This window comes from Macrotis lagotis, chromosome X (assembly GCF_037893015.1).
Source record: "Macrotis lagotis isolate mMagLag1 chromosome X, bilby.v1.9.chrom.fasta, whole genome shotgun sequence".
Classification (NCBI taxonomy): Eukaryota; Metazoa; Chordata; class Mammalia; order Peramelemorphia; family Peramelidae; genus Macrotis; species Macrotis lagotis.
In genome coordinates, this window is record NC_133666.1 from 424,407,380 (window position 1) to 424,423,965 (window position 16,586).

The 16,586-nt window shown below is 36.6% G+C and overlaps 1 protein-coding gene across 3 annotated transcripts in view; it reads right to left on the bottom strand.

Moving 5' to 3' along the window:
- Nucleotides 1-16,586, bottom strand: part of LYN (LYN proto-oncogene, Src family tyrosine kinase) — a 148,334-nt gene that overhangs the window by 23,901 nt on the left and 107,847 nt on the right. For all 3 annotated transcript variants that reach the window (XM_074199940.1, XM_074199937.1, XM_074199939.1), the window contains exons 9-10: nucleotides 16,181-16,363; nucleotides 13,936-14,012 (exon numbers count right to left, since the gene is read on the bottom strand). In XM_074199940.1, the coding sequence (XP_074056041.1) occupies nucleotides 13,936-14,012; nucleotides 16,181-16,363 (260 nt within the window). The remainder of the gene's footprint in view (nucleotides 1-13,935; nucleotides 14,013-16,180; nucleotides 16,364-16,586) is intronic.

Below are 16,586 nucleotides of genomic sequence, written 5' to 3' on the forward strand. Positions count from 1 at the left end.
TTTGCAAGGCAATGGGGTTAAGTGGCTTGCCCAAGGCCACACAGCTAGGTTTAAGTGTCTGAGGCCAGATTTGAACTCAGGTACTCCTGACTCCAGGGCCGGTGCTCTATCCACTGTACCACCTAGCTGCCCCATGTGGCAGGATTTTTGATGGGGTTTAAAGTAAGACAGAGAAGTCAGAAATTAGAGGAAGAGGGAGAGTATTATTCCAGGCATGGGGGACAACCAGAGAAAATATCCAGAGCAAAGAGTTAGAGTATCTTATTCATGGAACGACAAGATCAGTGTCACTGCATTGTATGATATATGTCATAGAGTAAGGTGGAAAGAAGCCTGGAAAGGTAGGTGGGATGTAGCTTATAGAGGGAGTTGAATGCCAAATGGAGCATTTTATATTTGCTTCTGGAAAGTAATGAGGCCACTGGTGCTTATTGAATAAGGAGGTAGCATGATTACACTTGCAATCTAGAAAAATCACTTTAATGACCAGATGGAGGAAGTATGGAGTGTGTGTGTGTGTGTGTGGGGGTGGTGGTGGTGGTGATACTGAGGCAGGCAGAACCAGCAGAAGGATATTGTAGTAATCAAAGTGTGAGGTGATGAAGACCTGCACCAGAGTGTCAGAAGTGTGAAGGGGCATACTCAGGAGACTTTAGAGAGATAAAATTAGTAAGCCCTGGCAATAGTTTGGATATGGGGAGAAACAATGAGGAATCCAAGATAACTCCCAGGTTATAAGCAGGAGAGTCTAGGAGGATAATATAGCTCTCTACAGAAATTAAGAGGGTAGAAGGGGAGGTTTTAAGATGGAAAGATAATGACTTATGTGTGGGACATATGGAATTTTTAAGAGCTCTACTGAACTTCCAGGGTGAGATATCTGGAAGGCAACTAGAGATGTGAGATTAGAGATCAGTAGAGATACTGATTAAGTAATATTAAGTATTAAGTACTTAATACTTAATAATTTCCTAGCTGTGTGACCTTGGGCAGGTCATTTAACCCCATTACCTTGCAAAAATAAAACAAAAAAAGATTTCTGGTAAATGATGCTTCAGTGACTGCTCTACATTCCTTCCCCTTTTTGGCTGCTTGTTTTCCTTCTGTTCAGAATACAAGACTTTTGCTGTCATTATCAAGCAAAAAGCCTTAAATGAAACTTCCTTAGAAAAAACATTCAATCAACATATATTACATACAATACACATATATATCTTCAGTATAGAGATAGTAATTAAATCCATGGGAGCTGATAGGATCACCAAATAAAGTATTATAGGGGAGGAAAAAAGAGGGCTCAGGACAGAACCCTGAAAGATACCTAATAGAGGAGAATACAACAAAGGAGACAGAGAAAGAACCATTAGATAGATAAGAAGAAAGTCAGAGTAAGTACTGAGAGTCTCGAGGAGGAGAGAATGGTCAAGTGGCAAAGGTTGCAGAAAAGGAGAATGATGACTGAGGAAAAGATCACTAGTAGCATTGGAGAGTGCAGTTTTGGTGAAATAAGATCAGAAGCTTGATTGAAAGGGGGTTAAGAAGGATGTGAGAGGAGAGAAAGTGAAGGCAACTTATAGCAGATGGCCTTTTTGAGGAGTTTAGATACAAAGGGCAGAAGAAAAATAAGGGAATAGATAGCAGAAATGGAAAATCAAGTGAGGATATATTTTTTTCCAGCATAAGGGAGACATGGGTTTGTTTGAAGATACTAGAAAATGAGTCAGTCAGTAGAGAGAGTTTGACAATGAGTGAGAGAGTAGAGATGACAGAGGAGATCACAGAAGACTAAAAATTAGAGATTTCAAAATAAGGAAAAAATAAATGCTAAGATAATGCTAAACAAGAGCATAATGGTCATGAAAATATAAAAATACAACAAAAATAATGACTGGCATTTACACACATATTCATGTGGGCACACAAACACAAACACACACACAGACAAGGGGAGAGAATTTATTCTGGCCATATCCACAATATGATAAGAAGATCCTATCCAGTCAAGCAAAGTAAAAGGAAAGATCATCATCCTGGGAGGGATGAGGTACTGATTGGATTCAACGAATGGACAGATTTATTTATGGGAGGGACAGAACTTTTTTTTTTTTTAGTTTTTGCAAGGCAATGGGGTTAAGTAGCTTGCCCAGGGCCACACAGCTAGGTAATTACTAAGTGTCTGATGTCAGATTTGAACTCAGGTACTCCTGACTCCAGGGCTGGTGCTCTATCCACTGTGCCACCTAGCTGCCCCAAGGGACAGAACTTTTAAATTTAATGTCCCTGCCCAAAAGTTGCTCTGACTGCTTAATTTCAATAGTTTAAAATGTAGGCATCTAAAATGAAGATATATAAATGTTCAAAGAATCACATCATCTTGGGCTAGAGAATAAAGGCTGTGCGAAGAAGGTAGATTCAAGAAACCATTTAGTCTAGCAACCTATCTCCATATAAGAATGCAAGTCAAAGGTGTCTTATGGGGCTGGTTCTAAAAGTAGGAAGCCCTAAGTCCAAATCCTACCTCAGTGACTTGAGCAAGTCACTTGACTTATGTCAAACAGTGTCCTCATGTATAAATTAGAGATTATAAAGGTATCTACCTCCTAGGGTTGTTGTGAGAATAAAACCAGACATTTACAAGCTATTTTATTAAAAATACTTTATAAATGCCACCTATTATTCTATTAAGTTACCAATCAATTCTATCACTCAGTGCTTTGTAAATCATAAAGAATTGCAAAAATGAGAGGTATTCACCTTCATTACCAAAGCCATCATCATCATCATCATCATCATCATCATCATCATCATCACCATCTGTACCAAAAACCTTCTAAGATGGTGATTCCACAATTTCCCCTGATATCTCATTGTACTGTTAAATCACCTACCAGGTCAGAAGTCTTGCTTTATTGGAAAGAGGCTCAGAAATAAATTCTAACTTTGTGAATACAGAACTGGCTTGGGGTCACAACAACCTGAGTTCAAGTCCTGCTTCTTACACATTGACTGTGAGACTCTAAGAAAGTCCTTTAACTTCTCAGTGCTTTAGGAAACTTTAGGATACCCAGAAGCTGTTGCCCTGTATTGGAAGTTTTCTTGCCACAGAGTTCTGCATACCAATGAAATCAGATGTCCACTTCCTATGCAATTGGCATTTAAGCTATGGCTTTTCCAGCTAATTTGTTTGAATGTATTGAATATCAATGCTAATTTAAGTGATAAACAAGCAGAAAATAAATGAAGAATTAGATATGCAATGAGAATACCCTTTTGAATGCAACAGAAATACTACTATAATGATTTCAATGCTTTTCCTTAATGGAGTCTTTACTCACCAAAACTATTTGATTTTTTCCAATTTTTGATGATATTGGCTATGCTTCCACCAATGACCTTTATTTATGACCAGTAGTTTTGTGAAGCTACCTACCTGCTTTGGCACCACTGTGTCACAGTCCCATCTTTAGTACCCAACATTGGAATAACAGCATTTATTTATTTGTTTTTATGGGAAAATGGGGTTAAGTGACTTGCCCAATGTCATACAGCTAGTCAGTATCAAGGGTCTAAACTCAACCTCCTCTCCAGGTCTGGTGCTCTAGTCACTGCACTATTCAGCTGCAAGTGGTACAACCGTATTTACATTACATCTTATTTCTTCTTGACTACCTCACTTTTCACTACTGGCAATGACTTCTCTAAGTTAGATGAAATGCAAAGTATACTGCTTCTTTGGAAAGCAAAAGTGTGGAAATGTGGGAGAGAAGGCATCCTGGGGAAAGAAGTGGAAAGTCTCAGTGATTTGTAAAAGGACAACAGAGTTAAGAGAACCCCATAGAATATTAAGAAGGGAATACCTGATAAAATAAAATAGAAATACTTAGTACTTTTTGTACTGAATTTATAAACACTTAAACAAAATTTTAATTCCCACAGAAACAGCTTCATAATATATCACAAGGAGAAGATGAAGGGAAGGATCAAAGTGTAATCTGACCCTTAATGATAAAACAGCAAACCCTAGAGTCTGTTTTTAATACTTTTATTGCAATTAGAAAATGTTGACACTAGGTGGCAATATGGCGGTTTTGATTCAGGTAGTATGAACTAGGGGTATCAAACTCTACTAAATCATACATAAGTTTCCTATGGGCCACACATTGACTTAGAAAAACACATATTATAACTATGTTCTATTGCACTTTTATTTGTTATAATCTGGTTTTAGGTCATACTCAGGAGTATAGCCCTTTGGCCAGTTTGACCCTTTTAAAATTATAAAACCTATTATCTTTAACCTAGGTTAGAATTAAAAATTTTCTATAAATTCTCCTGATAAATAAAAATGTTACTAAATTATAACTGTTAATCATAACATAAATAACATATGTCTTGAAAATGATCATCTAGATTCCATTTTTTCACTGAAATGAACATTAAATAAAAATTGGTGCCTTTTATCATAAATCTTTAAACAGATATTGATCAAATTCTCTGTGCTCTTTTCACCACAATTTAGTTAGCATGTTCTTATCTAAGTTACCCTGAATGAATATTTTCTAGAAATCAAATTTCATAGTGTTGTATCTTTTGATGTGCATGAAGGCAAGAGCTGTTTTGCAAATTTTCTTCATTGCTTACTATGGATACTTCAGTTTTAGGGAATCATTTCTTTAAATGACTATATAACATGGGGCAATTACAGAATTTTTAGACTTGGATGATACCTCAGAGGTCAGTTAGCACAACCTGAAGTGAACAAGACCTCCTCTCCAACTAGTCATCTACTTAGAATAAGGAAACCCATCACCACCTTAGGCAGCCTAATCCTAATAACAATGATGGTGATGATGATAAGCCAGAATTTATATAGTGCTTTAAGACTTGCAAAGTCAAAAAGTCTTGCCATTATTATCCTATTTTACAGATAGTCACATGGCTGAGTGTCTGAGGCAAGATTTAAATTCAGATCTTCCTCACTCTAAATACTACTTGTTATCCACTGCTCCATTTAGTTATCATCTCTAATTATTGGGATGTTTTTGATTACTGAGAACTCTCCTCTCTGTCAATCTTGTCCATTTGCTTATTTCTGCTCTTTAGAACCAAGCAATAAAGTTCTTCTCCTTGGAAATCCTTCAGCTTCTTAAAAATAGCTATCTCATTTCCATTTTTTTTTGCCCCTAATTCCTTCAGTTTGCCCTCCTCTGGTATGCCTTTAGTCTCCTCATTCTCATTACTATACTCTGAATGAACTCCAGCTTATGAAGGTTATTCCTAATATGTGATGCTCCAAACAAATACAGTTCTCTAAATATGCTTTGACCAGGTCAGATTACAACCCTCAAAGTACATACCATTTGATTCCAGTGAATATATTGGGGATATACCTAAAGAGAGTCAAAGCTAGAAGGAAAGATCCCATATGCACAAAAATTTATAGGAACACTTTGTTTTACAAATAAATAAAAAACTAGAAATGAAGGTGCCCAGAAGCTGGGGAAAATATTGAATAAATTTCAGTCTACAGTGTAATGGAATATTTCTGCACATTAAGAAGATTATATATAAAAGAAATATTATTTAAGTTTTTTGGCCTTTGTACCCTTAGTTACTACCATAAAATAGATGCTTTATAAATACTTGTCTTTTGATTATTTAGTCTGATATCAATTGAAGAAAGCAGGCTAAGAGAACAATATACATAGTGACCACAATTATGTAAAAGAAAACATTACTGAAAGGCATCAGAACTCTATGTAATAAAAAATCTTGATTACAAAGGACAAGGAAGAAGGTATAATTTATTTTTCTCAACAAAGAAGTGATAGACTATAATACAACAGAATGAGTTATGAATTTGGAGTTGGTTGACCTGTATTCAAAGCTACCTATGAGATCTTGGAAAAGTCATTGTACCATTCTAGGCATCATTTCCTCTTCTGGGAATTGAATTTGATGTCCTCTACAAGGTCTAATTCTATGATTAAATAAAGCATATTTTAAAAATATTAAATAAGGCAAATATTGTCAATTGTATCCCAGTTTGTATCTGAAACACGAGGTTCTTTCTCAGGCTACACTGTCAAGCAATCAAATGTTACTTATAGGGGCAGCTGGGGGCAGTAGATAGAGCATTGGTCCTGGAGTCAGGAGGACCTGAGTTCAAATATAGCTTCAGGTACTTAATTAGCTGTGTGACCTTGGGCAAGCCACTTAACCTCATTGCCTTACAAAAACAAAAAACCAAAACAAATATTACTATGGAGAGCACATCTATGATGGGTTGGCCATGTTGTTTGAATGCCTAAGGTATGTTTGCCAAAAAAGACTTTCATGGAGAACTCATACAGGACAAGAACTCAGAGAGGGGTCAGAAAAAAGTAATACAAGGTCACTCTCAAGTGAACTTTGGAATTGATTGTGCAAGCTGGGAGACACTGGCAAAGGACTACCCAGCATGGCGTGCCCTCATCAGAGAAGGTAACTGTGTTCTATAAGCAAGGCAGAATTGAAGCAGCTCAGAGGAAACGAAAGATACATAAGTTTAGAGTCCCCACCCCAGGTGTTTACATGGACTATTTGTTCCTGCCCTGTGGCAGAGCAGTCTGAGCTCATATTGGTTTGATCAGCAACAGTTTGGGACACATTGTAACTTATCTCTAACATAGTGATGTTGTTTTGGTCTTTTTCGATAATGGACAAAATCCAACCAACCAACCTAATACATAGTAGGAGCTTAATAAATGCTTATTGATGGAATGACATGCAAGGGAAGGTTCAAAGTCAGTGGTGGTGGTGGAGTAGAGAGGGTTTCAGGAAGTGATAGTGGTATAAAAAAAGACATCAATAAAGCATCTATTTTTAAAAAGGAGAACTAGAAGGGAGAAGTAGTATAGTATCTCTGTGCTGAGAACATAAAACCCCCTCAGGGCTTGGTCTCTCTAATAAGGAAATAATCTTCCTTTTCACTGAATGAAGAATGAAAGTGCCTCATTTATTTGCAGGATAGGTGAAATTCTATAGCAAATCTGATTAGAATTAGGAATGACATAGTGATGTCATCCTGGAAAGAGGAGAGAAGAAAGGAAAAGGATTTTGGCCAAAAGGGCTAGAAGTCAAGTTGGGAAGAGGTTACACCTGAATATCAGAAAAGCTTTTCCTTCCCTAACTATTCAAAACCAGGAAGTGATGACATCATTGTTCATACAGAATGATGTTGTAATGTGTATTCACCCAACTTCCTGTTTCCATTGGGGAGGGGAGGGGAAATTGTGGACTGAAGAATCTCAAGTTTCTTCTGATGAGGAGGGTAGAAAAGCTGTAGGGCTTTTGATTCTCTGATCCTCATCCTATACTTGACAACTCTGTCAGAGTTGCATTGTTGTTTATCCAGATAAATAGTCATCTTTCTTCCTATCCTTGATATACTTAAGCTTCTATTAGGAAATCTGAAAACACTCTGACTATAGCCTCATGTAAAGTACAGAATTTCCCAATTCAAAGTTGATAGTTACTGTGGACACAAAGAAAAGCCAGTAAGGCATTATGCAATCTAAATTGCTATGTATTAGTCCTCCACCCCCCCACCCCCCAGAACTCAAGCATCATAATTTATATAGGCATTTTTGTCTTCTCCCTGATATTTTCTGTCTGAGTGAGGAAGCTAGAAAAAGAACAAAAACAGAACTATATAAACATTTGAGAACCTGGTAAGTAAAACATGAGTACCAAACAGATAGTCTTCAAGGAGATCTTTTGTTTTTGTTTTTTTTTTTGTTTTGTTTTTGTTTTTAGGTTTTTGCAAGGCCGGTGCTTTATCCACTACTCCACCTAGCCACCCCAAGGAGATCTTTTAAAGAAGTACAGGAGTGAGTGCTGACTAACTTTCCTTTCTCTTCACCCTATTCAAGAACAACTAGCAGAATTCTCCTAGTTTGATCCTTTATATATTCAGACAAAGTACATTCTATTTATTTATTTGTTTGTTATTGGGAGGCAATAGGGGTTATGGGACTTGCCCAGAATCACACAGCTAAGTGACTGAGGTTGGATTTGAACTCAAGTCCTCCTGGCTCCAGGGCCAGTGCTTTATTCACTGTGTCAAAAGCATGTTCTTTTAGAAGACACTTGAACTAGCATTCATCCATTCATTCAACAAACATTTAAAAGCCAACTATGGTCCAGGGTATCAGAGATTGTAAAGGAAAAAAAAATAAAGTAGCCCCAGTCTTATGGAGACACATTCTAATTGAAATAAAATAACATTCCTAGGTATGTATAATTAATTTTAAGTGCTTCTTGACTGGCTTGAAACTGGAATAATCAAGAAAGGCCTTGTGTAGGGGGTGGACTTCGAGTTAAGTATTGAGAAAAGCTAGGGGTTCCAGAAACTGAAAACAGAAAGGAGGATATTTTGTAAAGGCCTAAAGTTAGAGAAGGAATTTTATGTATAGTGAATGCAAAATTCTAACTAGAATGTAGAATACATGCAGGGGAGTTCCATGGAAGGAGCCTAGCAAGAAGCCATTGCACATGGCTTCATATGTTCCACCCCTTTACAGAAGAATTTGTATTTTGTCCCAAAATGCAAAGGAATTCATGAACAGACCTATGATTGAGAAGTTTCAATTTGGAAGTCCTGTGAAGTATAGATTAGAGAGAAGAGAAACTGGATACAGTAGGAAGATCAATTAAGAAATTATTACAATAGTCTAGATGAGAGATTACAAGAACTGAAACTCAGGTGGTGGTGCTATGAAAGGAAAGAACACAAAAGATGAAAAGAGACATTTGGGAGGGAGAACTGATGTGATGAAGTGATTGATGGGGCTTTATAAAAGAGAGGAATGAATCAAGAATGAATGAGTAGTACAGAATGCCCCTCAAAGCAGAGGGAGGGATAGGAATGAAATGGGAGTGAAATTAAGAAGGGAAAACATTTTTCTTGATTTTTTTCTTCCCAAAATATATTTGTAAGGTCTTTGAAGAAAAGGGGATTGTTTCATTTTGGTCTTTGGCAGCACCTTGGTCAGAAGCTAGCACATAATTAATATGTAAGTAAGTAATTAATACATGCTTGTTGATTGACTGATGTGTATGAATAGCACACTTAAGAAGGAGAAATTAATGAATAGTGTCAATTAAGAAAACATGATTTGCCTTGCCCCCATTTTTATCCTAATGCCTTTTATTTGGTCACAGTTTTTCAACTGATACATTACCAAATTTATGAATAAGGTAATATATAAATTAACAATAGAAGGACAGCATGGTATTATAGAGAGCTAGTCCTCAGAGCTGGGAAAAACTGGGTTCAAGTCCTGTTTTGATACATATGGGCAAGTAATTTGCTCTCTTCTTTTCCTACACAATTTCCTAAAACTTTTACCAATGAAATCACAAGTACAGAACCTAGCACTATCCTTTCTTTGTGTTATTAAATGTCCCACAATACCAAGTCTTCACACTTAAGAACAAATAAGTAGTTATAAATAAACAGTCTTCCTTAAAAAGCTAGACAAAGTTGGAAATCAGACAAAATTTTCTCCATTGCATTTCCAGGTAGAAAATGTCACAGCAAAACTATATTATTTAAGCATTGTAAAGGTGAATATAGGGAACCAGTAAGCAGGAGTCCCCAGGTGCGAGTGCTGAGCCTAGGGAGGGGAGTGGAGAGAGACTGACAAAGTCTGTCCTCTGTCCCTGGAACAGGACTCTAGGGCTTTGACCATATTCAGATCTTGACTGCAGTCTAGGTCCCCCAAAGAACAGCAGGCCCCCCACCTCAGCCCCATGGCAGAGGGGTGAGCTTGTGGTCATTCACAGACCAGGAGGGAAGACAGAGCCTCACACATGGAGATCCTTGTTGGGGGGGGGGTGTCCCAATAATACTCAAAGTCTCAGGAAGCACCCCATGACCAGGCACAAGCTGGAGAAATGAGTAAATAGAGAAAAAAGAGGAACACCATTGAGAAATACTTTGCCTATGATCCCAAGAAGGATCAAAACACTCAATCTGAAGATGAGGAAGTACAAGCTCCTGTATCTAAAGATTCCAAAAAACCCCCCAGAAATTGGGCTCAGACTAAGACAGAGCTCACAAAAGACTTTGAAAATCAAATGAGAGAGATAGAAGAAAAATTTGGGAAAAGAAATGAGAGATGAAGGAAAAACATGAAAATGAAGTCAGCAACTTAGTCAAGGAGATACAAAAAAAATGCTTAAGAACATAATATGTTAAAAACCAGCATTGGTCAAATTGATAAAACAGTTCAAAAAGTTATTGAGGAGAAGAATGCTTTAAAAAGCAGAACTGGCCAGACAGAAAAAGAGATAAGAAAGCTCTCTGAGGAAAAAAAATCCTTCAGATGTAGAATGGAACTGAGGGAGGCTGCTGATTTTAGGAGGATTCAAGACACAATACTTCAAAAGCAAAAGAATGAAAAATTAGAGTAAAATGTGAAACATCTCATTGAAAAAAACAACTGATCTGGAAAACAGATTCAGGAAAGATAATTTAAAAATTATTGGAATACCTGAAAGTCATGATCAGGAAAAGAGCCTGGACATCATTTTCAAAGAATTACTACAGGAAAATTGCCCTGATATCCTAGAAGCAGAGGGCAAAATAAAAATTGAGAGAATCCACCAATCTCGCCCAGAAAGAGATTAAAAAAAAACACAACCACCAGGAATATTATAGCCAAGTTCCAGAACTCCCAAGTCAAAGAGAAAATATTAGAAGCAGCCAGAAGGACACAATTCAAATATTGTGGAGCTGAAGTCAGGAGTGCACAGGACTTAGCAGCAACTATATTAAAAGCTTGTAGGGCTTGGAATTTAATATTCTGAAAAACAAAAGAGCATGGAATGCAACCAAGAATCAGCTACCCAGCAAAACTGAATGTCCTCTTACAGAGAAAAAGATGGACTTTCAATGAACCAGGGGAATTTCAAATGTTCCTGTGGAATGGTCAGAGCTGAACAGAAGGACTGATCTCCAAATACAGGACCCAGGTGAAGCATAGAGTGGAGGAGAAGGGGAAAGAAAATATGAGGGACTTAACGATGATGAACTATATATTCCTGCATAGAAAAATGATACTGATAATACTCATATGAACTTTCTTATTTAATAGAGCAGCTCAAAGGGGCTTTTATAGACGAAACACAGGAGAGAGCTGAATTTGAAGATATATAGTGTAAAAATGGAGTCAATGGCTAAAAGGGAAATGTAATGGGAGAAAGAAAAAGGAGAGGTGGAATAGGCTAAGATATTTCATATAATAAGATTTTTTTTATTACAATGAGCTATTGCAATGATATGGAAGGGGGGAAAGGCAAGGGGGAGGTGGCTAGGAGAGGAAACAGCATATATACTCAATGGGGTATAGACATCTAGAGTAAGAAGGAGAGAAAGTGGACAGGGGGAAGGGGGGGATACGAGTGATGGAGGAGAGAATGGACCATGGGGGGAGAGTGGTCAGATATAACACATTTTCTTTTTTACTTCTTGCAAGGGGCTGGGATTGGATAACCTGTCCAGGACCATAGGGCTGGGTGGATGCTGGGCCTAAGGGGTGGTATGTGGGCTCAGAGTCTCTTGGTCCAGGGCCAGTGATCTGTCTGATGAGCCACTCAGCTCCCCTACAGCACATTTAAGAAGAGGGACAGTGTGAAAGGAGAGAGAAAATATAGCATATGGTAGTGGGGAAGTATGAATGTAGGGAGTTACGATCAGCAATAGCAAAGGTGGAAAAATATGGAAGTAGCTTTTTTGATGGACTTATCATAAAGAATGTGATCCACCTGTGACAGAGCTGGTGGTGTTGGAACACAGACTGTAGCACATTTATTATTATTATTTTTTTTTGGGTGGCTTGTCTGGGGCCACATGGCCGGGTGATTGTTGAGTGTCTGAGGCCGGATTTGGACCCAGGTGTTCCTGGCTCCAGGGCTGGTGCTTTGTCTGCTGTGCCACCTGGCTGCCCCTACTATTATTATTATTATTATTATTATTATTACTATCATTATCATTTTATTTATTTTAATTTATGTCTTTTTGGGGGGTGCAGGTCAATTGGAGTTGGGGTGGCTTGCTCAGGGTCACACAGTTGGGTGATTGTTGGGTGTCTGGGGCCGGATTTGGGCTCAGGGTCCTCCTGGCTCCAGGACTGGTGCTCCATCCACTGTGCCACCTGGCTGCACTTTATTATTATTATTATTATTATTATTATTATTAGTAGTAGTAGTAGTAGTAGTAGTAGTAGTAGTATTGTTGCTGTTGTTATTTTAAATTTTGTTTTCTCTTCACTTTATTGCTCATGTGGGTCTATGTTGGGGGAGGGTGTATTATGTTTACTCTTAAACAAGAATATTTTAGTAATGTATAAAAAATTATTTGTACAAAAATAAGAATAAATAAATAGATAAAAGATGAATATACATATGCCTTGCTTAACGCTATCCTGAACAACATCATTCTGTAAGAATGTTAAGGCATTAAAACTATATAGGTCACCATCTTAAAATATCTATTGGGCCCCATGTGGCCACTGTAAAAGGGCACTAAATCTCCTCAGAAAAATTGTTTAACTTCTGGCATCTGAAAAATCAGTTAAATTTTCATTCAACTTTGAAATGAAGTCCGTGAGACTGTGCTTGCTTGGTGGTCAGTGTGGCTGTGAAGAGAAGCAAGGTTTACTTCCTCAATTCAACCCTAACTTAAATTAATAGTGGTGGTGGAGCCACATTCATTAAGGCTTCCATTCTCTTGGTTATAAGTAACAGTTACAACTCTTGAGTTATTGTATTAAAGATGTGGGTAAAAATGTCCTCCTGTATAGTACACCAGCATCACCAGATAGTATCATTTCCTTTAAATATTGTTATTTACAAAAACTCCTTTTCAAAAATTTCCTGTAAAAAGCTTTATAAATGAAGAGTTCAAGGGGAAACAAAGGGGGACAGGAGAGGAAATAAAAAAATCTAAAACAAATTTCTTCCAGAATTTCAACAATTCTTTTTTGATGTTACAGTTTATGTTAGTAATTTCATTGCAACATAATGCAATATAGGAAAATGGTCTTCATGCATCAGCAGATAAACCAATAGAGGGAATTAAATAAGTTGAAAAATCTATATGTGTCTATTAGACATAAGTAAACTATCAAAAGTCAGCAATTAGGAGGAAACCTTACAAAATATGCTATGTCTATAGAAAGTTGGGTGGATTTCTTGTCAATTGCCTATGTTCTCATGTATATTCACATAAATTATATTTAAAAAAAATTAAAAACAGGCTTGGCCAGCACTGAAAAGGTTACAGATCAATCAAAACCTCTCTCAAACATGTTACTAACTACTCTAATACGTAAGAAAAAATGGAAAAAGAAGTCCTTTAATTATCACTATTTTCTGAGAATTTTGAAGGTTTGAATGTATGAACCAGTCAACTTGGCAATACCATTACCAGGACATTTGTTTGTAAAATTTGGTGCTTTACTTAATTTGCAATACTCATAAATTCTCCACAAGGAAAGCAATTTAATTCTATTTTTCCTATTTTCCAGTTAGGGAAATGACTAAAAAGAGATTAATTGGCCTCAGAGGAGAAAGCTAAAAGTTGAAATATGAAAAGCTCTTCTTAAGGACATTAAAAATATCTCTTCATAAAAACCAGAATGAAATCATGAGTAATTAAATAAACCCTACTAGTCTGAAGCATAAGCACCCCTAATACATTAGGATTCACTCAGAAATATCCATTCTTTATTTTATTCCAAGAAAATGTCTGACTGAATGTGCATTTAAATCTCCAAGGCAAAATAAATGGGAGATCTGATAAACTGGCTCCCTAGAACAGCACATTTTATAATATCTAACATAAAACCCAAGGATAGAATGTATTTATTAAATTTTGAGTAAATTTACCTGTGCTGAAAAGTCAATTAGTTTTGGAAGAAGCAGTTTTCCACCTTCCTCACTCTTCAGAAAATCCAGCAAACTCCCTGTTTGTAAAACAAAAAAGTCAATGATATTTCTTTTCCCTGCCCTGTGAAAAATTCAGACTAAATTTAAATCACCATCACATTTCTATATCCCAAAACTTTGTAAGTTTCTTAGTCACAACATTTTTCCCTAAGTAAAAATCAATATATATGAAAATAGGGATTGCTTCAAATAAGATGTTGAGGAATAATAGATAAATAGCTATGGATAGATATTCTCTCTAATTCTGTCTCTGTCTCTTTGAATCTTTAACTCTTTTTCTCTCTGCCCTCTCTGGCTTTCTGTATTTTGGTGCTTCTTTGTTTTTCTCTCTCAATAAGTCTGATCTAAAAGCAAAATGTCTATGAATTATCTATCACATTTTCCAAGTACTCCAATAAAAATAATACAAAAATCATTGTTTCATTTCCCCCTCCCCTCGCAATTTCAATACTGGTGTTAATGCTACTATAATGCTAATTACTGTTAGGGGCACTGTATGGGGAATGAACAAAGTACTGAATTTAAAACAAGAGGAACTTGGTTCCAATTCTGGCTTGACTAAGTCCCACTGAATAACCTTGTATAAGTTACTTGACTCATCAATAAAATGAAGGGGGTTGGGTTAGATGGGTTCTAAATTCCATTTCTAAATCAGAATTTCTATAAATCTAAAGGTTTGCCTTTCAGATTTAGATTAAACTACTGAAGTTCTACTAAAGTAGAAATTCTTTATCCTTAAACATTCTGGAAAGATTTTTCTTACTGCCAGGAGGCATTCATATTAAGGTTCAAGAGTAATAATAATTTGATTTGGAGAGGAGCAGAATTCCAGATCCCAAGGGCAAGGCTTTCTTTTTTAAGTATAGACTTCTTAAAAATAGACTGACTTTGGTCTATCAATCTCTATTATCACTATTATGCACGATAACATTTCTGATCAATTCTGTGGCAACCATACACTTGTTTTTCCATTATTCTCAGAAATTCACAATTTCTCAATGATCTTTATATATCTGTCTCATTTTTTTCCCCTACAGCTCCTTTCTGCTCCATTTGACCATTTCCTATTAATTTCATTCCCGGGTAGACTCATGAAGAAATCAGAGTTGGGTGATTGCTTTATAGTTTTCCTTTTCTTAAAAATTAGGGTTAGGGTTAGGGTTTAATGTATTACAGTTGCTACTTCCTGCTACCAAAGCCTATTTCTTAAACCACTGATATTCTCCCAATAATATAATATGACAAAAGAACCCCATCCATTAAAAGTAATTATAACAGTAAGCAATCCAAAGGATAACAAAAATTTATCACATGAATTGGGTAGGCTTCAATAATTTTAACAAAAGGTTTTGAAAAGGAGGGTCTTGTCAGATAACAAGAACTAGGCATAATAAGCATAGAAATAAGAGTGTTTCACTGATATCTGCAAGATACCTTGTCCTATATTTAGGATCAGTACAAGAAAATGGACAAGGATTGCACAGAATGAAAAGGTTGTCTAGAGAAATGGATGAAATGCCTACTCTAAGATAGCGGAGCCAATGAATTATCAAGGTCCACAAATGATGGAGGAGGTATCAAATTAAGTAATTTGGGAAGTTAGGGTTCACATATAAAACCATACAGAAAAAATATTCTTATTTGGAAGTTAATCTAAGAAAATGAGCATCAGATACTTCATTAATTCTAAATATCCACAATTTTTTGTTCCACTGCTTCATTTCTTACTAGATGTTCTGCATTGATTTCCATATCCAACGACATCATTTGGTGGACAAAATGAGCTTCCCTCACCTACTTGGACTGGCACACTGACAATTAAGACTGAGTTCATCAGGGGCTTAGCCTCAAAACTGCTTTCACTTATTAATGAACAGATTTTGGAGTTTATGCATTGATAATAGCCTTTGAGATCTCAAGGTCTTCTTCATTACCTGAAGAAGGATTGATTGATATGGGAATCTGGTGGAATTTTTTAAAGTATAGTTATTGGGATAAATAACAGATGCTTACCTTTTTTTTTTTTTTTTTAGGTTTTTGCAAGGCAAATGGGGTTGAGTGGCTTGCCCAAGGCCACACAGCTAGGTAATTATTAAGTATCTGAGACTGGATTTGAACCCAGGTACTCCTGACTCCAAGGCCGGTGCTTTATCCACTATGCCACCTAGCCGCCCCAGATGCTTACCTTTTGCCATGTATTCTGTTATGATGTAAATGGGCTCTTCTTTGGTAACCACAGCATAGAGCCTCACTAACTTGTCATGCTGAAGTGTTTTCATGAGATTAGCTTCTTCTAGAAATGCTTGCACAGACATAGTCCCTGGCTTTAGAGTTTTCACAGCCACTTTGGTACTATTGTTATAGTAGCCTAAGGAGGAAAAGGAATGTAGCATTAGTAGAAAGAAAAAGGTAGGGGTGGTTATACTTATTCCACAAATAATTATGGAATTGTACATTATTGACTACAGTTGCATTAAACATTTACTAACAATAACTTACATTTATTGCACATTAAAATTTACAAAGCACTTTCATGATCCTCACAATTCTATGAGGTAATTACCACAAATGTTATTATCCTCATTTTATAA